The sequence below is a fragment of the Sebastes umbrosus genome, chromosome 12 (genome assembly GCF_015220745.1).
Source record: "Sebastes umbrosus isolate fSebUmb1 chromosome 12, fSebUmb1.pri, whole genome shotgun sequence".
NCBI classification, from domain to species: Eukaryota; Metazoa; Chordata; class Actinopteri; order Perciformes; family Sebastidae; genus Sebastes; species Sebastes umbrosus.
Window position 1 is genome coordinate 23,131,161 of NC_051280.1, and position 26,147 is coordinate 23,157,307.

The 26,147-nt window shown below is 42.3% G+C and overlaps 2 protein-coding genes across 2 annotated transcripts in view; one reads left to right on the forward strand and one right to left on the reverse strand.

Moving 5' to 3' along the window:
• The first annotated feature begins 4,452 nt into the window (after window positions 1–4,452).
• LOC119497976 (glial cell line-derived neurotrophic factor) lies at window positions 4,453–23,138 on the forward strand. Its single transcript, XM_037786447.1, has 5 exons — window positions 4,453–4,861; window positions 6,382–6,738; window positions 20,675–20,745; window positions 21,612–21,825; window positions 22,100–23,138. The coding sequence occupies exons 2-5, from the start codon at window positions 6,594–6,596 to the stop codon at window positions 22,609–22,611; spliced, it is 942 nt and encodes a 313-aa protein (XP_037642375.1). The 5' UTR covers window positions 4,453–4,861; window positions 6,382–6,593; the 3' UTR covers window positions 22,612–23,138.
• Window positions 23,139–25,913: 2,775 nt separating this feature from the next.
• ptger4c (prostaglandin E receptor 4 (subtype EP4) c) overlaps window positions 25,914–26,147 on the reverse strand; it is a 3,223-nt gene continuing 2,989 nt past the window's right edge. Inside the window, exon 2 of the mRNA XM_037786456.1 lies at window positions 25,914–26,147. This exon is cut by the window's right edge and continues 836 nt beyond it. The gene's annotated coding sequence lies outside the window, so the exon portion shown is untranslated.

Here is a 26,147-nt window from a genome sequence, read left to right on the forward strand (position 1 = left end):
ATAGATCGTTACGATCAAATATATATATATATTCGTTATAGATTGATTTGTCAGTTATTTGTTTAATTGATCGTAACGATCAATTAATCGTTAAAGTCTAAAAAATGTCCAAAAACAATAGTAAAAATTTCCCAAACCTAAAGTAACATCTTCAAGATTTGTCTAAACCAATAGTCCAAAACTCAAAAATCTTGGGCTGACAAAATAATATCACCACTAGGTCCATTTAGTAGCTGTTCTGGAGCATTCAGTCATATCACATGATCTTCATCAGCAGATGCAGTTCACCTATGTTGTCATGAAATTGTAGATGTTCAAATTGTAATTTTCTTTTTCTGATAATTTAAAGGACTTCTCGTCCATGTTTGTGTACAAAATAAGCTTTGAAGTTCTTGACCTTAGTAGCTGCTGTTCTGGAGCGTTTGATCATATAACCTGAGCTTCTTCAGCAGATGGAGTTCCGATGAATTAGTTTGTCAATGGATGTTTCCAAAGAAATTTTAATTTGAATATCAATGTCCATGACAATTGGGCAAACTGCATCTTCTGATGAAGACCATGTGGTAAGAGCGAAAGCTGCAGAACCGCTCATAAGCCTAAGTTCAGCCTCACTGAGCCACTATGGCTGGAGACTCTTAGTCTTGTTGCTTAATACATACTTAGATGACTAATTGATTATCGGAATCGTCGCTGATTCATTTTTGATTACTCAACTTATCATTTTAGCCGTACCTCCTTGAGATTAGCCTGAAGCCAGTGAGACATACTGAAGTTTCATTGTTGTAGCTCCCTGTTGTGTACTCTGCTCACCCTCCATCCATCCACATAATAACACCTCTAATCAGGCCGTATGCCGACACTTTGTTTTATGATTTGTTTGTATGAACAGTGATACAACAAATCTGGAGCACGCCTGCAGGAACGCAGCTTTGAAATGCTCTGATGAAACGTAAATCACTCAGATTATCTACGCTTCATTTTGAGCTAATGTGGAAATGCGTTGTTATGGAGTTTCGCTGTTTTGCAGCTACAGTATGACTTTGTCCCGCAGATTTGGCTTTTGTGTTACAGATTTGGCCTGAGGGCTTTTGGACAGTGTGCTGGATGAGGGGAGTTCCCACTTGAAAAGTGAAAACAAACTTTGAAAGCTGGAACAGGCCCAAGAAAAGAAAGGCACCTTTAGATGGAGACGGAGAAGAAGAGGACCTGTGACCTGTGCTTCCAGCAGAAACCGGAGGAAACCTTGGAGGGAATTTAACTGTCTATCACATCTGGAACAGTCTCTCTCCCTCTAGCATCACCACCCAAAATACAAACCACCCACCCTCTCCTCCATCCGGTCCTGAACTTGGATGGACTCAGCAGCTCCTGAAGGCCCAATCAGCACGCTGTATCCATGGAAACGACTGTTTACATCCCTAAGAAAGAGAGTGGACTTTCACCAGACACAAACAAATCCTAAAAATTTGAAGAAGAAAAAAAACCTTAACATCTTCTTGTTGAAACTGTTCTCATAAATTCTCTCAGTTTTATATTCTTACAAGGAAATTAAAAATTCCACAACAGCCATTATGCTCCTGCAGCTCGCCAAGGACTAAACCTGTGTGTGTGCTGAAGATACAGTATGTGCGTGTTGTGCTTGCACGGGGTTTAACTGTGGGTGTACAAACAGTGTCATGCTGCAAATCCCTCTCACAATGCCGAACAAGTTCATCGCCATTGCTCACAGTGATGGATGATGTAGACACACTTGGCCCTGGTGGCAGTGCGGTGGCGTCTGCTGAGACTCTGCCACCCGCCTGCTGACTTATAGTTTACACAGTGATTCATTTTACTGAAGACATTTTTTCACTCCGGAGGTTATTATCTGATCTTTTTAAGAGGAGGACTGGTATTTTTCTGGAAGCCGAGTCCATTCGATGTGTGTGGTAATGTCTGTTTACGGTGTAAAATAGGCGTGTTCTGGGTAATATTAAGGAAAGAAACAAAGCCTTCTTTCACTCATCTTGGATCTAAACAAGAAGTTGCAAACATTAGATTTGTATGATCCTCTCCTGTTGTTATTGAGCTCATCCTTATTATGTGACGGTACATTCCTGCATGTCATGCACCTCAGCTGTGTGCATTGTTGCCTTGTTGGTTGCTCCTATTAATAGAGCCGTGGCAGAGACCAGAGAGAGGGATCCTCCCTGCATTTTGTCTCTGCCTCGGCTCGGAGAGTGGGCCCGGAGAGGAAAGCTAAGGAGCTGTTTACCCAGCCTTTGTGCTCGGCGGGCCTCACTGTTTGCCCTGCAGGGAGTGCCTCAGTCAGGAGGGCCTTTCCGTGCACTGAAGGGTGGGTGGGTGGAGTGGGGTGGCAGAACGGAACGGGACAAACCTGCAAGGTTGGAGGGGTGGAGAGTGTCCGGGAGCTGCGCCGGTGGAAGGTGCGCGGTTGCTGGTGCAGTGAGCGGGGGGGTCTGTGCTTTATCAGATGAGTCCTTCGCTTAACTTCCAGTACTCACTTTGCCCATCCTTCAGGCTTGACAGGTGACACAGTCTGGTAAAGAGGTCAGGGCAGGACTGACTGGGCAAACATATGAAGCAGGGTGGCAAACACGCATCAGTGTGTGTTTGTGGGCAATCAATCATCCCTGTGCACATGGAAGGATTTCTTAACGGGCCCCTTGGCACGGAGCCTCTGTTTGAATTGACTGTTAATATTTTGTGTTGGAAAGTCAATCAATGAGTAGACGCAAAGCAACCACAAAGAGACGCAAAACGACTACAAAGAGACGCAAAACGACTACAAAGAGATGCAAAACAGACTAAGCGATCACAAAGAGATACAAACAACTAGAAAGAGACCCAAAACAACTGCAACGAGATGCAAAATGACAGACTAAACAACCACAAAGAGACCCAAAACAACCACAAATAGATGCAAAACAACAGACTAAACAATCACAAAGAGATACAACTACAAAGACACAAAACAACCACAAAGAGATACAAACAACTAGAAAGAGACACAAAACAACTGCAACAAGATGCAAAATGACAGACTAAACAACCACAAAGAGACCCAAAACAACCACAAAGAGATGCAAAACAACAGACTAAACAATCACAGAGATACAACTATAAAGAGACACAAAACAACCACAAAGAGATGCAAAACAACAGACTAAACAATCACAAAGAGATACAACTACAAAGAGACACAAAACAACCACAAAGAGATGCAAAACAACCACAAAGAGATGCAAAACAAGAGTTAACAATCACAAAGAGATACAAACAACTAGAAAGAGACACAAAACAACTGCAACAAGATGCAAAATGACAGACTAAACAACCACAAAGAGACCCAAAACAACCACAAATAGATGCAAAACAACAGACTAAACAATCACAAAGAGATACAACTACAAAGACACAAAACAACCACAAAGAGATACAAACAACTAGAAAGAGACACAAAACAACTGCAACAAGATGCAAAATGACAGACTAAACAACCACAAAGAGACCCAAAACAACCACAAAGAGATGCAAAACAACAGACTAAACAATCACAGAGATACAACTATAAAGAGACACAAAACAACCACAAAGAGATGCAAAACAACAGACTAAACAATCACAAAGAGATACAACTACAAAGAGACACAAAACAACCACAAAGAGATGCAAAACAACCACAAATAGATGCAAAACAAGAGTTAACAATCACAAAGAGATACAAACAACTAGAAAGAGACACAAAACAACTGCAACAAGATGCAAAATGACAGACTAAACAACCACAAAGAGATACAACTACAAAGAGACACAAAACAACCACAAAGAGACGCAAAACAACCGCAAAGAGATGCAAAACAACCGCAAAGAGACGCAAAACAACCGCAAAGAGATGCAAAACAACCGCAAAGAGATGCAAAACGACAAACTTAAGGATCACAAAGAGATACAAACAACCACAAAGAGACGCAAAACAATCACAAAGAGGTGCAAAACGACAGACTTAAGGATCACAAGGAGATGCAAAACGACAGACTTAAGGATCACAAGGAGATGCAAAACGACAGACTTAGGGATCACAGAGAGATACAAACAACCACAAAGAGACGCAAAACAACTTCAAAGAGATGCGAAACCACAAACCGAATGATCATGAAGAGATACAAGCAACTACAAAAAGACACAAAACAACCGCAAAGAGATACAAATTGGCAACAAAGAGACACGCCTGAGTCTTTTGTAGTAATTTGTAGTCATTTGTGTCTCTTTCAGCCTGAATGTCTTGCTCCTATGTAGAAGGGGGGTTAGATGTCTGTGCCCAGGGGCCCATTGTCATACAATCCACCCATGCATGTGTATATGTGTGCATATCCATGCTTGCACTGTCTATGTGTGTGTGTGTGTGTGTGCGTGTGTGCGCGCGCTTACAAGTGGAATATGGGGAAACACTGAAGGACAGATGTCACTCTGTCATTCTTCCACTGGAACTATTTTTTTCCCCCTCCAGAACCGCTCCATGACATGACCGTCCTGTCCTGCTGTGTGACAATCACTCCCCTCCCTCCCTCCCTCCTCCTCTCAGCGCAGGAACAAAAAGACATCTGAGCTATGTGTGGATGGGGAAGAAAAATCACAGCACTTTGTGCAGCGCGGCGGCCACATCCACCTCCACCTCCACCTCCAGCGCTCCGGTTTCACAGAGTCTCTGACAGGCGGAGCGCTTTTTACGCATCGCCTCCAGTCCTGCGAGGCATTGGAGACATTGTTTAGTAGTAAGTAGACTCCTGAGAAGACAGTAGACTCCTGAGAAGACACCGGAGCGGCGCAGTCTCTCATAACTGGATACCTGAGTCCAAAAGTAAGAGAGTTTTAAAAAAAAAGAGAGGAGAAACAGAAGCTTGGAGACGCGGAGTGTTGCTGCGTAAAGGCGTCGTGACGCATGGACTTTTTATGTTTAAGAACTAGATTTTGCGTTTGTTTTTCCAGTGTGAGCACCACTTTCAAATGTTAAGAGCAGCTGACGCGTAAAAGAAGAAGGAAACGAGACTAAATGAGGTTGAGAGAGTCTCTCCTCTTGACGTTTTTGCTCCTCTATCGACCTTGATTTCACTCCTTTAAAGTGGCGCAGAGTTGTGTTGTGAGATATTTCCCGCGGTGATATTTACTCATTAACCATACGAGCTGTTTGGAGACAAGACTGAACAGGTTGCTGGAGGTAAGGAGAGGGGAAGTCATGCCTGAAAAACTGGCTTCATTTCATTAAACGATGGTTGGATGTGCGTCAGCCAGAGGAGCATATTGAGGAGGAATATTTTTGACTTGTGTTGGAGAGTTGGTGTCACCACAAACAAACTTCTGCCTCATTAGATTTTATATAGGCTTCGCTCTGCACGCTGCAGTCTGCTGTAAAGTTTATTTTCCGTCCATCTTAACAAGTCATTTGGTCTCGTATTCTTTCTTAAAATACTCATTTCTTTCTTTAGATAACTTCTCTTATTTCCAGTAGAGTTTGGACATGTTTCAGGATTGTTTTCTGGATACAAGATAAGTAGTGTTCATTTCACACAGAGGCATCTGATTTTTATAAAACACTTGCTTCAGGAAATGTGTTGAACATTTGTTAGAAATAAACTTTAAGAGTCATTGTAAAACTAGATTTTTTGGGGGGAGGATAATGTGACTTTGTTTTTGTTATAACTTCTCTTATATCCAGTAGAGTTTGGACATGTTTCAGGATTTTTCTGGGAACAAGATAAGTAAACTTGGGGATGCTGTTCATTTAATTTGGGATGTAAATAAATCTGGGATAGTTTATATATATTATATTATATTATCATTCTATGATATATTATGAGTTATTAGAGAAGTGAGAAAGGGGATATAGGGAAATATAAGTTTTACTTCTACCTATACTCCTTTTCAGGACACTATTACTCTTGTTTTTTATTATTATTTTGTATCTGTTTTTATTTATTTTATGTTCGAAATACAGTCTTTCATTCATTCATAGTGACAGATGAAGAAAATGAGCCATGATTCATTTTCACACAGAGGCATCTGATTTTTATAAAACACTTGCCTCAGGAAATTTGTTGAACATTTGTTAGAAATAAACTTTAAGAGCCATTATAAAACTTGATTTTTTTTGGGGTGCATAATGTGATATTTTTGGAGGATAATGTAATTTTTTGGGGGGGATAATGTGATTTTTTTTGGGGGATATTGTGATTTTTTTGGGGGGGATAATGTGATTTTTTTTGGGGAGGATAATGTGATTTTTTTTGGGGGGGGATATTGTGATTTTTTTGGAGGGGTTGGGGATAATGTGACTTTAGCTTTGCAGGTTAACAGTCTGTATCTCTGCTCTTGTCCATCCAGGGTGCTGAGACTACAAAGAAGCCAGAGACAGGACACCGGCCAGAGAACATTTTGGATTTTGGCCTGCGTAAAAAGAAAACCCGAGGAGGAGGAGGCGCCTCTTCGTCACGTTGAAGCAGAACCGCTTTAGATGGATTCTTCATGTCTGCTTCAGCCTCAGTGGACACATCCTGCTCTGAACACTTACAAGCCGTGACAGTGAGGTGTAAAACATGACGCATCGCAGCGTATGGATAGCAGAAAACATGAGCTGCGCCCAGCGTGGAAGAAGAAGAGGAAGAAGAAGAAGAAGAAGCGTCTCTCCTGTCCTCTCCGGTGCGCACTTGGAGCAGAATGCGCACAGGACAGCTGCTGCTGGTAAGAAGCCATTCAGACTCTCTGTACATGTTGCTGTGAAAGCAGACCTCTTGTCTTTATGTTTGCTGTGACAACACTCACGTGGCTGTTTGATGTTTCATTTCTTTTCACATCAGCTGCTTTTTTTTTTTTTTTTTTTTGATGAGCTCCTAACCTCCCTGCACGCACCTGCCCTCCTGTTTTAAAGGCTCTTCTGACTCTTTAGGGGTCACTGTGACCCGGATTCAGTGTTGGACTTAATTCAGTTGTTTATTGGGAGTGTTTGTGAAATGCATGTCTGGGAGGAGGAGGATGGTGGTGGAGGTGTTTGCTCTCTGTGGTTTATGAAGTGAAGTTTTTCTCATTTACAGTCTGAAGTGTTTACAAGGTGCCAGGAGGAGGGGACTCCAAATAGTGGAAAAATATAAATCAAAGTGACTGTGATGGTGTGTGCGTGTGCGTGTGCGTGTGTGTGTGTGCGTGCGTGAGGAGGAAACAGTGGCAGTCAGGAAGTCTTCCAGTGTGACTCTCCTCTGTGGTGGGCTGCAAATCTAAATATCAAAGTGCTGGATACACACATACACACACACTCATGTTTCCATCACTTTAGAGGACATTACGTTGACTTGCATTCATTTCCTGGAGACTTACCCTAACCTTAACCACTATTAACCTTACCCTAACCCTAAATCGAGTGTTCACCCTAAAATGTAATGATTTACCTTTTGGGGACGTGCATTTTGTCCCCAAAAGGAAGGCGAGTCCCCACAATGTGATTGTGTAAACAGATGTAGGTCCCCACAACACCAGTAATACGTGAACACGCACCACACACACAGCTCTGTGAGGGGATCAGGGGCGGGCAGATCAAGTCTTTTAAGCTTCAGGTGTTTTGACGTACTGGACGTCGAGCACTTTTCTTTTCAGTTTCGAATGAAGCTGTTGCTGCTGCTTCAGCTTCGTGAACATGAACTCACTCTGAACTCTGGATGGATTTTTATCTTAAGCACGCTCACAGCTCCAGTTTGCGGTACTTTCCGTCCCAAAATGTGCAATTTGTCCTCTCAGAGATGTAAAAGAAACGGCACGATGCGTCAGTGAACTTTCATACTTACTCTCTGACTCAATGGCCCTCTGACTCACTGAGTCATGTACATACAATGTCACTCATGCACGCAGACGAGGCTCAGTCAGTCGGACTACGGCAGGCCTCTGATGTTCACAGCTGAATCCTGCTTTTTATGTTTTACTTCTCGTCTCTTCTTCGCATCTCAAAGCTGTTGGACTTGGTGAATCTGTGTCTGTGTGTGTGTGTGAGAGAGCTTTGGCATCACCTGAGACATGTCACACATCCCCGGCAGGCATCCTGTAAAATGTGTGAAATCATGTCGTGAAACAACCTTGTTTTTCTTTACTCATGTCGTTCGAAAATCGCCAGTTTGTTCTCAGGCGGAACATGAGAGAGTCGCCTTGGCTTCAGGCATCTCGCACGCCCCCGTCACGCTGCCACAGCTTTCACTTCCTGCGGTCAAAGGTCACAGGGTCAGCGGCCCCGCCGAGGGTCAGGTACAGCAGGCCGGCGTGTTCTCTTTACCAGCAGCCTCCTGATGTGTGGTCTGGTTTGTTTTAACTGGCATGTGGCTTTACGAGAGCTAGCGTGCCGTTTCTTGGTGTTATGGGTTTAACTCTTTCTTGCTCTTGTGCTGTTCTGTGTCGCTAGTCAGACTCACAGAGAATGCTCGTAATTAAAATGACAAAATAAGTCATCGTTATAGCCGCTCATTTATATAGAAACATCCTATTAAATGTGTTTAGAGCCATTGTGGCTGTAAACAGGCTGGTCTTCATTACTCACTAAGCTTTCAAATATTACTTTCATGTATATACTTGAAGACTCTGAGCCATATTGAGGATTAAACCCCTCAACGCTGGAAGATTGCATCTTTCTCATCAAATTTTCCAAGAAAAACATGACATGTACCTCACCAAGGGGAACGAATTGGAAAAAAGCAAACGATAAAGAACAATGGTTAGAACCAAATAATACTGTCTCTTTCTGCTGACCTTGTCTACCTTTAGCCAAATTCACTATAATGCTTAGATTTCTTGATTTGAGAAGGCGTCGTTTTCAAGATTTTTCATTTCTCAGTCTTGTGTTGCTGGACAGGACTTGGTGTTAAATAATTAAAATGGCACTGAGGCTCTGTTTGCTTTAGTTTGGTATTAATACAGTAAAGAACACAGCAACTTCACGTAGGGCTGGGCGATAATTCAATATGATAATTTATCATATCGTGATAGAATCATATATCGCTATACGCAATTACATCGTCTAAAGTGATAATAACAAGCACATTTCTCAGAAAATGTGACATTTGAGGGAAAATCATTTGAAGATTGCGGCTTTGTTTTTTACATCACACTTTACATTACCACTATACCACATTACCATTTACAAACTGGACTCCAACTGGCAACCTTCCAGTCACAAGCTTCTCCAACCTTTAAACTCCGCTACCCAGAATACAACAGTGCATACTGTACAGCTCAGGACAGAATAATGGTGGAGAATAATTGGCGAAGGTTCACTTGGAACACAAATGTTGGTTAAAATGAATTTTGAGTATTGTTTTCCAACAGCAGTGTGCAGGATTTCATTCATTCATTCATTCATTCATTCATTCATTCATTCCTTCATTCATTCATTCATTCATTCATTCATTCATTCAATCATTCAGATTTATTGTTCAACTCCTGCTTTCCTACACCAAGAATTCTGCTTACGGGAATACCTCAGTGTAGTTAAATCAAACAACATGTCTTAATCTAATTACTCTGTATTTGTGTGCGTGCATGTAAACATAGTCAGTGTATAACTGGAAATATTTATTTATTTTTTCTCTATAATTTTCACCCGAAAGTGTTTTGTTCATTTTTGAAAGCATGCTATATCATGATATACTGTATATCGTTATCGAGATATTGGGCGAGAAGATTTTGGCCATATCGGCAAGCCCTAACGTCATGCATAAATAGCCTTTCTGTTTTATGGACACCTTATAACCAAATTAAAAAAAAACATGTTTAGCTATATTGACAAAAAAAAAGAGACCTCCTTAACGTTCACTCCCCACTCCACTGTTTCTCTTAAATGTTGAACAACTAAGGATGAATATTCAATATTCACCCAAAACATATACTTTTCAACACCCACAACACAAACGTGTAGTTAGAAAGACATTAATGGATTATTGTAAGTTAGTTAAATAATTAAAATTAATAGTTAATTAACTTAATTCCCTCAGCATTCAGCTAGCTATGCTTTGACTTCTTCACTGAAACTTTAATGATGTGTTTGTAATATTGTTTACTCGACAAGACCAAAGGCATCCAGTTGTTTTGTTCTACGTCACTCTGTAAAAAAAGGAAGAGTGCATGTGCAGTGTAGGTTCAGCTAGTCTTGTTCATCCAGTATGTGTAATATGAGATTGTAAGAGCAATAAGTAATGTGTTGTCAACTATCTGCAAACATTACACTATAGTTACACTTGTTTATCAAGTTTTACCGCGTTGTTTTTTTCCCTGCTGATTGACGGATTCCTTTAACCAAATTTACTATAATGCTTGATTTCTAAATCTGATAATGCATTGTTTGTGTTGTAGGCTACATTCAGGGTGAGTCATTGTCATTCATATATAGATTGTTACGAGACATAATAAAAATCAGATTAAGTCCTGAGTCTTGTAGTATAACTTTAATTGGTCTGTAAAAAGCACCCACTAGAGAACAATAAAGACCCGAGGGTCCCCAAAAGTCTTGACACAAATAGAAAGTTGGAAGGGAGTTCAATGCAAAAGGTGAAAGGTACAGGTAGCTTATAGGTACAAAATTATACACACACATCATCAAACACAGTGACAGATTCAAGCACCTTTCTCCTTCCATAGAAGCAGTGACATATTCAGCATTTAAAGGAAGGTGCAGTCCTCTCAGACTAGTGGAAATCTGTCATTAAAAGATGGACGTGTGGCCTCAGCTGTGTCCCGGCCTCGGTGTGTAACGTTACTCTGGTTGTTTTGTCCCGGCACCGCTAATGGAGAGAGTGCAGTGAGAGAGATTGATTATGCAACCTGAAGTGCCACAGGGCAGCTTCAATCTGGAAGTGCTTAGAGTACGCAGCCAACCACAGTGATTCCTTCAGGGCAAATTGAAGGAGGCATGATCTGACAAAAAGGAATTTCAATTTGTTAGATGTATTCCTTCAGACAAATGCTTCCCATGCTACTTATGTTTTCTAGGTCCTCGCTTTTCGTAGCGTAGTGGACAATCTCGTGTAAGTACGCCGAGGGAATTGTTTCTGTCTCTGATCTCGAATTGTTTCTGTTGTTGTTGAGCATTTTGGCTTCTTCAAGTTCAAACAGCTCAAATGATTTAGAACAAAGCAGCAGTTAATACTTTCGGAGCCGCTGATGAAACGTAAGGCGGACTCCTGTCCTTATCAGAAAATCGCCCTCCTTAAAACAACTTTTTCTCGAAAATGCAGAAGAATGTTAACTAGCCCAGCGCGGTGTTTGTGTCGGTGAGAGCGCTTTCTTTCTTTCTTTCTTTTTTTTTTGATACAATAAGCTGTATTCTTCTGAAATTAGCAGGTCAGATTCATTAATCATAGCGTCTGATGGCTGCTTTGAACCATCAGGCCAGGTCATTAAACCCAGTCCGTCTGGGGCAAGAGCGGGCGACACGGAAACACTTTGGAGAGCGCTGGTTCACCCACAAGACACACTAATAATGACCAATGTGTGTGTGTGTGTGTGTGTGTGTGTGTGTGTGTGTGTCACAGATGGCCACGTTTCTGAGTGCTACTCCTGGGCTCAGTGTGGGCTTAATTTGGAGAAATAACAACACGAGATGGGAGCAGGAAAAGGTCGCGAGGGTGGGAGAGGGGATTTCAGCGGGTGACTGTGGTTTTGTATGAAAGGTGAGGGGTTCTGTGTGCATGTGCAAAGCCGCTTTGTAATTGGTATATCAGTTTTACAAAGTGTGTTTTTATAGAAAATTTGTCTGCGTTGAATGCGTGTTTCCTATCCTCATCCTTCTCCATTCTTTCCCTCTGTCGTCTTTGCGGCCTTTTAAGCGCCGTCGTCATCCTCACAAACACCGGAAAGTGAAATCCTACCCTCTGATCACCGCTCCAACACGGCAACTAAAATGTGTTCCCATTTAAGGTGAGGCTCACCCAAGCGCTCTCTGTGTGGCTCCCTTTTAAAACCAACTTAATCAGGCAGGAATTTGGGTTATTAGGGTCAGGGACACTGGAGGAACAAAGAAGAACAAAGTGAGGAAGAGCGAGACGGTGAGGACACAGATGCATCGCATCAGGAGGATGTCTTCATCGCAACACTCATGGGAAAACGGTGGATGATGGTGTCCCGTCTAATTTACCTGATTGGGTCACATGATGCTTATAAGTCAGTTGCATTGTGGGTTTTAATGTGGCTAATAAGTGCTAACTGCACATTTGCCAAACTTTCCAGTGACCCTGTACGGTTAATCTCGTAGAGGTCGTTGTACATCGTGGAAGTTACAGCTGATGTGGAAAATCTAGAGCAGGCTCATTACACTTCCTACTGGAATCGTCCTTGCTTTTCAGTTTTAAAAGCTGATGCATTTTTTTTTGGTTGTGCATAGTTTGGCCTTTATTCCTGTTGCTAATAATAACTTTATATTCAGCAATTTAATTGCCAAGAATTGGGATCAGAATGCCATTGATAAAAAAAGAATTTATGCTTTCCCTACATGCTGTAACACGCTACATATCCACTTCTTTTCCCCCTCACAAATCAATAGATGATGTCAGATAATCCACTTTGTTTATTTCATTCCTTATACCACCACACATCCGTCTTTACATGCAAAGATGATGTCACAAAACAATCCAATCAGAAGTTCCGTTTTACTTTTCTTCAAATGAAATGTTATTGACAGATTGATGGAAACAGTCGTGTGGTGATTCAAGGGAAGCCAGAGCTCCTGGCAGGAGTTGACACCTACTGACGAGAGTGCAACAGCTATTATTTGGCAAATTTACTAAAGCAGTGTGTGATTAGTAAGGCATGTAGAAGAATAGAAACATAAAAGGAAACGTTTGCTTATCTGGAATCAGTCAGCGGGAAACATCAGGGGCGTGTCTGAGATATCTGAGCAGCTAAATCAAGATAATTTCAGGACTCACAACTCCATTTAGTTGTCAAATACTTGGATATCCCCGTTATATATCGGTCAATTTCCTCTGCCGTGACCTCTCTGGGGTTTGTCTCCAGCAGCTTCACAGTGAGAACATGTTTCCATAGTGGAGCCAGGTGGCTTTGGTGGCTGAGACGATGACAGCAGCTCTCTCTCTCTCTCTCTCTCTCTCTCTCTCTCTGTCTGCCGTAATAATGAAGCCATCAGGGCTGCAGCTCGAGGTTAACGTGCTGGTCACAGACGGCACTTTAATGCCCCGCGGAAACTCGCATTTTATCGAGCTTGTTGTGACCCGCTGATCCCGGCGCTTTGATGACCCGCAGTTACTCTCCACCACACCTTTTGGCAACTCGAACCTGCACGCGTGAGAGTGTTAATCCAGAACGGTTACACTTCAAACACATTGTTCTCCACTAAAAGCTCTTCATTTATCCTTCTGAAGAACCATTAGACACGTTTCTCTGGAAGGAAGGCTGCAGGGTCAGCAGCGGAGTAAATCACTGATCACTCACGTTTATCATTCGGCAACCAATAAGTTTGCCTCTAATAGGTACTTTTAATGAGGTCCAGGTCGGGCTGTTTAACCCTACAGGCAAAGAGGCTTCAAAGACGTATTGTTCTCCATATAATCTGTGGCTAGTTATTCCTGCATGAGCCGGTAATCAGCAAGATAATCACCAGAACACTGAAGATGTTTCTTAAAGCTGCATTATTTATTTATTATTTTTGGCTAACTGGGGGCAACAAGCTGTAAGCACATCATTGACATATTATCACGTCCTAAAGTTTATATGGCGAAAATGTTAATCATTCGGAGTCATGTAGTATTCACTCTCCTTCTCTCATCTCATGATCTCATGAATCACAAGGCACCCTTCATGTATGAAACACACCGGGCGTTCCATTAACTACAATGTAAACCCAACCGCGGCAACAGTAAACGCACTGAAAAAGTTTGCCGGAAGTGTGGTGACGTAGTTTAAAGAGATTAGTCTCACTCAACTTTAGCATGCTTACATGCTGATGTTTAGCAGTAGGCCTATGTGCTTAGTTGCGTAGTGCGTGAATTTCAACAGGGTAGTGTCGTCTCAAATTGCACGCGGCTGGAAGCTTGTTCGATCATCTGGTGGTAATCAGCCACGGACATCTCGCCGTATCGGCAATAATTCAATTCAGACGGATAAATCAACCCAATAATGGCTTCAATCTGACTATAGTGGTACTTAATGAACAAAAACCCACATGTATAAACTTAGTGAAAAAAAACCCACATGTATAACTTCAATTTCTATAGCTCGGTTTTCGCCGCTGCAATCGCAACCGCTGCAATCGCAACCGCTGCAATCGCAACCGCTGCAGCTTCCTCCCCCACCATTTTCACAAGTTTGATAGAGGTTGGTAGCCCTTCCCCTTCCGCTACGTAGCAAAGATGGCGACTATTGAGTGTAAGAAGTGTACACGTTTTGACCGTTTTGAGGACAACATCCGGGTACTTAGAGTGCACTGCATTTTGCCATACTTCTCAATGTGAACGCACTTAATGCACCCAAAAGTGTAAGTACAGAAGTACTCAAATTGACACACAGCAAAAGTTTAGCATGTTAACATGTACTAAACACAAAGTACAACTGAGGCTGACAGGAATGTCATTTTGCAGGTGTGTGATTATAAACCATTGGATGGATTGAAATGTTGACCTGATGGTGGTGATGGATGAAGAGTCAGGGGGATCACACAGGTCAGTAGGATTGAGCCTCTGGGGACCACGAACATCTGTACAAAATTTGAAGGCAATCCGTCCCAATAGTCGCTGAGTTATTTCAGTCTGGACCAAAGTGGTGGATCAACCGGCAGACTGATTGATAGTTGGAGTCAAACCACCCTGCTCCTGACAGGTTACTCCTCTCAGCCCACCACAGTTTCCCTCCCTGCGTGTTTCTCTCTCTCTTTACTGGCCTGAAATAATCTCCGACACCTACAGGCTCAGATGTTGTCAGGTTGGTTAATAAAACCTCCTGGTGGGAGAAACACAGAGAGGAGTGAGGTCATACAGATTCACTCCTCTCCTCTCCTCGCCATCCTCCTCCAGGCTGTGTGGTGTCCACACCTCTGATTATCCCGGCCCCCCTGTGTGTGTGTGTGTGAAAGTGTGTGTGAAAGTGTGTGTGCTGAAACTGTGAGAGAAAGTGACAAAGGTGGGGTGTGTGTTTTTGTGAGAGAGGATTATAAGAAAAAGAAAGCAGACAGACAGAAAAAGCATACACATGTGTGTGTTTGGGGGTGTTTGGGTGGGGGGGCCTAACCCCACCTATCTGAACCGAGGCATGGGACCCGCTATCTGTTTCTCATTTCGCCGGCGCTCTGTGGTTTTCCAGCAGTGACAGGCCTCAAAGTGGAAACTGGCACTAACGAGCAATTACATCCTGCCTGCCTGCCAGGGATTATGGGATTACAGGCTGACCGGGCTTCAGTCTGCGCTCTCTTTCTGCAATTCCCTCGCTTCCCTTTGTTCACCTTATCTCTGCTTTTAGACTTCTCCCATTCACAGGTTCAATTATCTTTTTCACAGTTTTTTTCTTTCCCCCTGGACAATAAGCCATTCTCTATTTTTAATTCTCCTTATCATGTTTTTTTTATTATTATCTTTCTATCGCTCCTCCTCTGGCTTCTCCTCCTTTGACTTTGTGGCTGCCTCGCATACTTAAGGCATGCTGTCGTTAACCGCTGAAGAGTGAAATTGTTTTAGTCGGAAAGGGGAAGAGAGCACATTTAGAAAAAGATGTGTATGAAGCTTTAAATGAAACATGATGGGGGTGAGAGTAGAGAGAAGGAAAACACGACTCCTTGACATCATATTAATGCCTTAAAAAGCTTATTTCTAGTCCAAAAAATTTGTCCCAGAGGACGTTTCGTCACTCAGATAAGGATTAAAAAACATTCAACAAGTCTGAATTTAAGGACTTGGTGTTAAACCCTGAAGCCTGTTGTATGACATATTTCTGAAAAGATATCAAACACTGTAGATATAGCTCTATGCAAGCAAGATTAAAGCTACAAAACAAGTTTTCCCCACTGCTCTGGATGCATATATGCAGAGCTGTGGGGCACATGTAAGTTCAGCAGATATCATCACGTTCTGTGGGACCTCCGCAGGTTTCTCTGTGTCTGGTAGTGATCAGACGGCTCTCCTGGTGTTCTGCCTCTCTCTCTCTCCTGCATCTCCTCTTACACTGCAGGTGTCTTTTATTGAGCCAGAGGTGATTTACTGTACTCTTGTTTTTCTCCTCGCTCCTGCAATCAGGCGCCGCCGCAGTGACAGGTTAAAGCTGGAGGTCAGATCATTTCGCGCACACATGCACACGTGCACGCGCGCACAGCGGAGAACAGAGAGCGTCTCTAATAGGAGGTCATTATCAGAGAAGTTTGGCTTTTAGAGGGAGGCGAAAACACCGGAGAGCTCGGAGCTTTCTTTCTTTTTTTTCTCTTCACAAGGTGAGAGGTTTATGGAGGCTCTGTGGGCAAACGCTCCAGTCTGAGGACGTAATAATATACAGTAGGCACCGAGATCACTAATCACAACCACGTTTGTTGTGCCGACGTGCCTCTTTTCTTAGCAAAGATGTGTCTCTATTGAAAACAGCAGTATTAATAAAAGTCTGAATTACATATTTGAAAGTAATATACATGGAATTAATGCATTATTTATAGTCTTACAAAGGCAGAGAGCGGTGATGTTGAGAAAAAGGGTTTGAAGTTTGAATGCTTTTAGCCAAATGTGTAACAGATACAGTATATAAGTTGTAAGAGCTTTAAGGCTGATTATTAATCATTGTGACAGACTTTACATAAAACTTCTAGATCTGTTTGGACAATCTAAAGGGCACAAGGAAAATGAGCTAGTTTAATAAATTCATATTAAAGGAACAGTGTGTAATATTTCAGGGGATCTATTATCCGAAATGGAATATGATGTCACTGTGTTTTCATAAGTGTATAATCACCTGAAGCTAAGAATCATTATGTTTTCATTAGCTTAGAATGAGCCCTTCATATCTACATAGGGAGTGGATCCTCTTCATGGAGTCTGTCATGTTGCTCCGCCATGTTTCTACTGTAGCCCAGAACGGACAAACCAAACACTGGCTCTAGAGAGAGCATTACACATTCTAATGTTACCTGAAGGCCACCGTAGTTCTCTGACACGCTTGTGAAACTGCGATAAAGTGAGTCGCAGAGTGCTAAACCGTGGTACCACCTGCCGCCATCTGACTTCCGTTGCTCCTGAAGTAGTTTTATAAGGATGGCCTCTGAGCGAGGTGAACAGCGTTACCATAGTTTTGCACTCGGTGGCTCGCCTTACCACAGTCTTGGAAAGGGAGGAGTGAGCGGAGGGGTGCTCAGTTGGTTGCAATCTGCCACCACACCGCTAAATGCCACTATATCCTACACTGTACCTTTAAATGAAATACAATTAAATATGTGATTTAAAGGTAGCTTAACCACATCAAATCATGGGAATATCACTGGAGTCAGAGGCTGCAGAGACAGCAGTTAGGCTACTGCTACTCTGCTGAAAAATACTGTAAACTGTAGGGTAAAATATGTTATATTTAGTGACTGTATCAATTGTCAAAAACACTATCAATTTTTGATTAATAGTTTACATGCAAAGATTAACTCGGTCAATACTTAATGTCATTTGCATAGAGATGCAGCCTCTCAGTGTATGTGTCGTCTCAAAGTAGTGCTATGATGTTGGACGCTACAGTGACTGTGATAAATGCAATTGCAGATCCCACCGTTCTGATTGCATAAAAAAGTAAACTTTTTTTTTTTACTCTGGATTTATGCATATGCCGGTGCGCTCTTTATACTAAAAATTTGATTCGAAAAAAAATTGCAATATATCGCCTTGCTTACAGTATCGCAATAAATCACAATATATTGAATCGTAAACCCTGAATCATGATACGTATCGTATTGCCAGATTCTTGCCAATACACAGCCCTAATATACTGTAATATGGTTGAACAGATGTCAGAAAAGCTGATTCTAGTCTTAACTCAATTTAGACCAAATACATATTTACGGCATAAGGTTGATATCATGGTTATAAAATGAAGGCTCAAATTCTGGCAATTCTCTGCTTTAGTGCTGCTCGGTGTTTTCTTGATATTCAGTGAACTGATGTTACTTTTTTGCTGGCAACCTCCGTTTTAAAGCTTCTTTTACCTCGTAAATATCCCCCAAACAAAATCCACATCCTCTCCAAGCACTTAAACAGAATAAGCTCTGGAAATAGTAGCAGGCTCTGGCTTTATGGGTTGTACTTGCTTCAGGAGGGCTTTCCCACTTAACTAACTGTGAACAACAACTGGGGCACAGAGGACCAACAACGTAAATGGAAGGTGACAAGAACTCTCCCCGCTGCAGACATCCAGCCTGATGGACAAACCGAAGGCTTTAATCAGCCAAACAAGGAAGGAACACATGCTCGGCTTTCTAAACACACGCGTACAAAACACGCGCATGCACGCCGTTGGATCTGAAACTGTGCACACACACACACCGTCAGTGGGCTCTTGTCAGTGTGCAGCTCTTCAGGACCAGTGTCCCGCTCCCTCTCTCCAGCCCTCTACTCCCCCACCCTCCTCATCCCAGAAAAGGCTGGAGGCGTCGGGCTGTAAACAGCTCCAGAGTGCCAGAGTGAAATGAACCAGCAGACAGGCCCGCGTGGACTCCCAGCTCGCTGATCTAAAAGGGGCTAAACACTCCCAGCTGTGGCATTAGGGACTCAGAAAGGCACCTCCCCTGAGACCCAGCGAGGATCTGTGTTCCTCTGTCCCGCCTCGCACTGGTTTTAAATCAGCTCCGAGACGGAGGGATATTGAGGGCCAAGGAGTCGGCACAGTTTGGTTTTAAGTTGCAGCGGTGGCGTGCACTCTGTCTGTGTGGCTGATTTATGCTCACTTCTTCTCCCCTCGTCCTCTTGCTCCCTCTCCCACCCTTCAGCGTCTGTAACTTTGCTTTCCCTCGACTGGATCGCTTCAGCTGGAACATTGCATAAACGCATCAACAGGTCTTATCGTGACCTGTGATCTGTAACCTTTTGTCAGTCTTCCATCTCATTGCGCAGACAGAACCGCTGAGATTGTTTTTGACTGTTACATAAACATGGTACACTACATATCGGAGAGATCTGCAAACACATGCTTGGATACGCTAGTATCGGTGAACAGTGTTGCTGTAGTTCAGCGCCATGCTTATACAAAGCATCTCAGAGATGACAGATGCGGTTTCAAAGATGGGAGGTATCTGTGGGCAGAGAGCTGTTTCAAAGGAATGGTTCATGTCAGATTTAAACAGATCCGACATCAGTGCTGAATTGATGGGTTGATTAACGAGCGAGAACACAAACTTTATTTGTATCGCATTTTTCAATACAGAAGTACTTTACAGGAAAAAGAGAAGTGAAACGGAGTAAAAGAGGCAGACAAGACAGCGTACAAACAACGAAACATGATGTATACATTTTAAGAGGCCAAAGGAAACTAAGATTTACAATGCGTTTTTCTGACATTTTATAGACTTAACCAGTGTTTCCCAACCTGGGGGTCGGCATCCCCACAAGGGGTCACAAGATAAACATGAGGGGTCACGAGGAAAGCAGATTTAAAGGAACAATGTGTAACAGTTCGTGGGATCTATTGGCAGAAATGGAATATAATATTCACAGCTATGTTTTCAGAAGTGTATAATCACCTGAATCTAAGAATCGTTGTATTTTCATTAGCTTAGAATAAACCCTTCATATCTACATAGGGAGCGGGTCCTCATCATTTTAAGGGGTCACCAGCCAAAAAGGTTGGAAACCACTGGACTTAACTGAAGTGTCTATTGGTTGATCTGCCACTTTAGTCCCGACTGAAATATCTCAACAACCATTGAAAGGATTGTTATGTAATTTTGTACAGATGTCCATCGTGTCCAGAGGATATATCCTAGTGACTTTGGTGATCCTCTGACTTTTCCTGTAGCAATACTTTTCTGTAGATAGGTGAGGAAAATGTAAACCCGTTTTTGAAGTACGTGATGCTCTGACCTCCGCTGAGCTGGGCCACAAAACAACCTGATGACCTCATGTTACGGGATGTGTGGTTGCCCCGCAGCCAGCATCACAATCCTCCCCACTGCACGTACTATATATAAACATCTGCGTCCGTGACACTTCTTATCACCTGTCCTGAATCTCTGTGGTTTTCTTGTCTGGGACCTCCGCGAAGTGCTCTCGCTATGCCTGGTTCCCCCTGCTTGTACCTCTGCCACAGGAATAACCCTGAAGAATGCCTTTGACAAGTGTATATCGCAGATGCCGCCTTTTGTTGCCGGACTGGGGCTGTTTGCATGGATGTATGAACCGACAAGCCGACACTGGCCACGCTAGCTGACAGCAAACACTGTTTTTTTACTGAAGCAGCAACAGACATGCATGGAGGACGTGATTTATGTGACATGTCGGCTTGCTCAGGGGCCCGCGGGGCTGTTTCTTTTTTACAGTATCTGGACAATTGTGAATGCGTAGACATCATATTGCCCGCATGTTGTTCCTTTAGTTTATGTTAACCTTTTCAAGGGGAATTCTGGGAGGAGGGAAGTTGACAGAGTGAAGCCTTGTTCTTGTTCTTACATTCTTGTCTTTCTCTCTCTCTCCAGGTGGGACCAGATGGAGGGTTCGGAGGAAGGATAGACAGGAGATTACCTCTGTCATATCAGCAAAGGCCAAGGTTTGTCAGAAACCGGCATCGTTGCCAAAAGAGCACCCTAAAAATGTCCTCCCCTTCTTCTTCTGCTTCCTCTCATCTTCTTCTTCTCTCCATCTCTTCCTCCATCTCCATCTTTCTTGCCTTATAATGAAATCACCATCTCTGCAAATAACCTAGCCTTATCATTTTTCATTCCCACTGTACAGACGACTATAAACCAGAGGATGAGTTATGTGTAGGTATAAATTGTTAATGAAATCCATCTCCACAAGGCTCAGGACTGAGTTTTCCATAAAACCATGTCAGCGGCGGAGCTTTCATTGCTAAATATTTAGCCAGTGGACGAAGCTTGATCCAGGGCGGAAAGAGAGCCGAGTTATTTAACTTCAGTATTACTGAAGATTAAGTGAGATCACGTTTGATGGAACGGGCTCAACACAAAGCACTGATTTAGCTTGTTGGAAGAGATGTGTGTTTTTTGTACTCTTGTAGGCCTAAGTATCTAATTGTCTTTATCTGTTCATATCTGTAAAGCACTCTGTCAACTTCTAGTTTTGTTATTAAGTACACGGTCGCCATGAAAGCAAAAGACCAAACAGCCAGTTCCTCTGGTGGTGATCATCTTTTCTTTGTAAGAAAAAGAAGAGAGCTCAAAGCCACCTCCACTGTAATTCTTAACTTCCAAGAAATAGCTGAGAACAATGCGTCATCAAAAATCTACTTAAAGGGGACATATCATGAAAACCTTTTTCAGCTTTATAATGTGATATAATGTCATGTTTACAGCTTGTTTATTCACCAAGCTTGTTCTTTCATGCAAGAAAGTCACTTAAACAAATCCTTCAGATTTCCTGTGTCAGCTAACATGTGACTCCTGTCTCCCATAGGTGCTGCTGTGGGTGCTCCTTTCTCTGCTGCCTCTAGTGGAAGGAGCTCATATGAAAGCCGTTGCTGCTGGTGCGGGATCAGACTCGGGCCACGCCGTGGGCCTGCTGGCAGGCCAGGAGGAGCGAGAGCTTCCTGTGACGCTGCCAGAGGTGGTGGAGGACGAGGAGCAGGAAGACCAAAGCGACCCTTACTCCACTTGGCACGCTCTATATGGTACTGAGGCTCTTATGAAAGTGTAATTTACAGCACATCTGCTTCACCAGACGGTATTAGAGTAGAAAGAGGGCATGAGCCCGGGGATCTGCTATGTATCTCTGTCATCAAAATGTATTTACATGAGATTTAAAGGGTGAGAAGTTACTTTAAGTTAAAAGGTAGAAGTGAAATTGTAGATAATTTGCACTTTATTGCTCATAATTTCCCGAATAAGTATTAATTTTCATTGTTACTCTGTCTCTCTACCACTCCTCTTTCCTCTCCATTTTAGACCCCTTTGTAACAGAAGAGATGGATGACCATCCCAGTAGTCGCTGGGCGGGGCGCTCTCCACGCTCCTCTGACCCCTCAGAACCTACACCCAATGGAACGCCAAAGAAAAAGAAGAAGAGGAAGAAGAAAGAAAAGGAGGAAGAGGAAGAGACAGGAAGAGCAGATAGAAGGGGTAAAGGTAGGAGCAGGCAGCCGAAGCAGAGCAGCAGGGACTGCCGCGTGGAGAAGAGAGAGATGAAGGTCCGGGACCTCGGCCTGGGGTTCGACTCGGATGAGATTGTCCTCTTCAAGTTCTGCGTGGGCTCCTGCCAGTCTTTGAGAACAAACTACGACCTGGCGCTGAAGGCGCTGCTGGAGAACGGCTCGCTGCCCCGGCGCACCGCCCGCAAGGTCAGCAACCACCCCTGCTGCCGGCCCGACCGGTACGAGCCGGTTTCCTTCATGGACGCCCAGACCACGTGGAGGACCATCCAGTCGCTATCGGCCGCCAGCTGCATGTGTATGGGCTGAAGACGTGAATGAGGGAGAAGGTGACGGGGAGGAGGGGTGTCACCCATCCTGGACAGAGAGGAGGCTCAGGGTGAGGAAGGCCCGGGTGCAGGGAAGAGCCAGGCGGCGGCGCCGTATCACACACAGAGAGCAAGGAAGTGACGGATCCTGTGGTGTATCTCCTGTTGAGGAGGAAGAGGTCTGGGTGCAGCTGGACGATTGAGGTCAAAGGTCAGAATCAGAGACGGAGGGGGAAGTCATCAGGGAATCACAGTCTGGATTTATTGTTGCGTCTTCAAAGAGTGAATTGTTTTCAACTGAATAACTGGTAACTAATGTACTCCAGTTTATACACATAAAAGAGACTATATGTGAACATTTTGATTTTATATGGGCAAGACCTGAAGGCTGAAGCTCAAGAAACATAAAAAAGGACGGACACTGTGTTTATATTCTAACTAAAAAAAAAAAGACTGCTACGATGTTCACTATTACTCACAGTGAAACTCCTCCCAAAAGTATATCATTATTTTTCCACATAAAAACAGGGACATTACGTTGTATCGTTTCTATGTTCAGGTGAACTCAGCCAAATGGATGCCATGCATCTTCATGTATTACTGTATAAAAGTAACATATATTTATTTCTGATAAATTATTTATTTATTATAGCTTCATATGAGAGCTGCTTTTATTAACTCTATATTGTAGATAAATATCTATTTATTGCCGAGATTCAGATTTCATGTTGACAGTTACTTCTGCTACGTACATTTTTTTTTAATTTTTTTTTTTTTAAAGGTGCTCATTTTCACATTTATCCAACGCCTCATAAACCCGGTCTGGACAGCTGACATTACATTGGATGCAATAGGGCAAACGATTAGACTTATCAGGCCATTAAATAGGCGTTATCAGTCGCTATAAGCACAGGTCAGTTGGGGCCTACTATGTTGTAAAAGCGAAAGTGAAACTTAAAAAGCAACACGTTCAACACCTAAAACTGAATAAAATGTTTTGATCACAAACAAAAAGTCTTCTTTAGGTTTAGGCAACAAAACCACTTTTAGGTTTAGTTTAAGGAAAAACACTGTGTTTTGGCTTAAAATAACTACATTTCAAAAGTGAAAGTGAAACTTAACACTTGTGAACCAGCTGTCTGTACAACAGCGCCTGACTTCCTCTTCTGCTCCCGTCATAATTACTACAGTCACTAGAGGTCGCTGTCGTCTTCTTTTATTCCGTCTTTCCGTGACTTATTATGTGAATAGATGATAAAACCTACTATTGGGTGAATTAGGCCCCTACTGACCCACATCTATGGTGCTTAAAGCGACCGATGACTCCTATTTTAGAGCCTGACAACAGTCTAATCGGCTGAATAGGCATTTCTTAAATTAATTAAGTGATTGAGTGAAACAAGATTCAAAAGCTCAAATTCTCTTTTACATTTCATCCCAGATTTAAAAAAAAGGAAAAATTGTTATAATAGATATCAGAAACAAATTGACCTACATTGAAACGATGTGCTATACGTAATAAATATCTTTCTCTCAAGAGCACCTCACATATTTGAGTCTGACAGCTGGGTAGTGATATCAGCTTTTCCACAGCGTCATGGAAACAGACTCAATGTCCAGAATGTATGTACAGAAAACAATCTTAAAGTGGTGATTTCCATTCAGTTACACACTTCCAGTATGTCACATTATTATTATTATTATTTTATAAAGTTTTCTTTATTTTTGTATGGCATTATCCTCTAAGGGAATAAAGTTTTTTAATATACATCTTGTTATCATTGTTTACTTTACTGATTACACGGATTCAGAAGGGTTTTGACCTCCATAATGATTTTTGCTGTGAGCAGGATCAACCACACTACTTTTTTCCCCAGTTCAGTTTAAACGGTACTCTTTATGTTGTAGAGCCACCTGCTGGTCTAAAACTAAACAGCAAAATGCGAACCAGTTTGAACTGAAAGTGTCGCTCTCCTGCCACCTGTCTGTTCAAGTGAGAAAATGTTTGATTTAAAGATCTTAAACCAGCAGAACAGGTAGAACTCAGAGGTGTGCTCTCTTCTTCTGTTTCATTTTATTTCTCTGCACAGACCCACCAACACATCCAACAAACAGCTTACAGCAATAGTCCTTTTCTTCTTTATTTTTAAAAAGGTGATATGTTCACATTGGCTGTTATCAAAACATTATATGCAAATGTGCAATATAAAACAAGAGGTTCAAAAGGTCTACATTCAGTTTTCCCTGCATCATGCAACACAGACACAGTAAATTAGCAGCATGTAGATTTGTTTTAAAAGTATGAATAACAAGAACAACACATAATGAATAAACATGTATTGCGGATGGCACATATGGATCAGTGTATCAAACTCTTAGAGTGTCACAGCTTTTATTTGTACCCATGGGGTATGATCATATTTTGTTTAAATTTCCATGCTTTGGAAATCATAATAGTATGCGTACTTTAAGTCTTATTATAGAGTGAATCAGATCCCAGCCTTTAGTCAAATTCAATTTGCTAGAGGACAATCCAGCTTTTATACCAGCAGCCATAGTGACCCCCAACAACATCACACCCTGCCCCTTCAATATAGACACACATATACATACAGCTGCAGCAGGTTGGGGCCATGTGTTTTTCTGGCTGTCACCTGAATGGACACACATTCTGGTTGATATGAAGAAGATGTTGGACATCAAATGCACATCAAACTTGTGTTAGATCCTCAAGTGAATCACTTGACCTTAAAATAAAGCCTATAAATTAAATTTAGAGACATATGTGCAGCAGGTTAATTCCCATAAAAGAGATGTATGACCCGGTGCTGATGTATGAGATGATTTCAGTGCTGTTTCTAGTGTTTCATTCATTTGAAGGAACACTTCACCCACAGAAATTATCATTTGTAGCATAATGGCCAATTACTCACCTGAATTCTTAAAGAAAACTTTGTTTTTCTCGCATGCCTCCACGGTGAACGCATAATCAAACTAGAAGTGCACTCGGAGAGCGCAGACCTCCGCCAAGGCAGGTTTGATGTACGTCCCCTCCCCTCGGATTGCCCCCAAAATCTAATGGATTGTTCATTGTGCCACAACCAAACAACAAACCAACAAACCAACGCCAGTGAAACATAACCTCCTTCGGCCTTGGTGGAGGTAAAAAATGGAGCAAAGTCTTGATGAATTAAAATAAATTTGAGTCCAGGTTTAACAACAGCAAAAAACTGTTTTATATTTAATATAATATTTAAAACATTTCGGACTCGCACAGACATGAAGCGCGCCTGCGCAAGCGTGAGACTGTTTATGCAGAAGTGTTTTAAATAGTCAGGTTTTAGCGAAGATGCATGTGTTTGGGAAGTACTGAGCATATACGTCTGGATAAACTGCACGAGTTGTGTGAGAGTTTGTAAACGGATGTTTTGATGTTAGTTTTGCTGTAGTTAAAGGCAACATTTACTTTAATTCACCAAGACTTTGTTCACCGTGGAGGAATGCGAGAAAAACAAAGTTTTCTTCAGTAATTCAAGG

Excerpts from the sequence above, each read along its gene's own strand:
- LOC119497976 (XM_037786447.1), top strand. The coding sequence starts at position 6,594 with ATGACGCATCGCAGCGTATGGATAGCAGAAAACATGAGCTGCGCCCAG. Across the intron at positions 20,746-21,611 it reads TCATATCAGCAAAGGCCAAG|GTGCTGCTGTGGGTGCTCCT; the intron begins GTTTGTCAGAAA and ends TGTCTCCCATAG. Across the intron at positions 21,826-22,099 it reads CACTTGGCACGCTCTATATG|ACCCCTTTGTAACAGAAGAG; the intron begins GTACTGAGGCTC and ends TCTCCATTTTAG.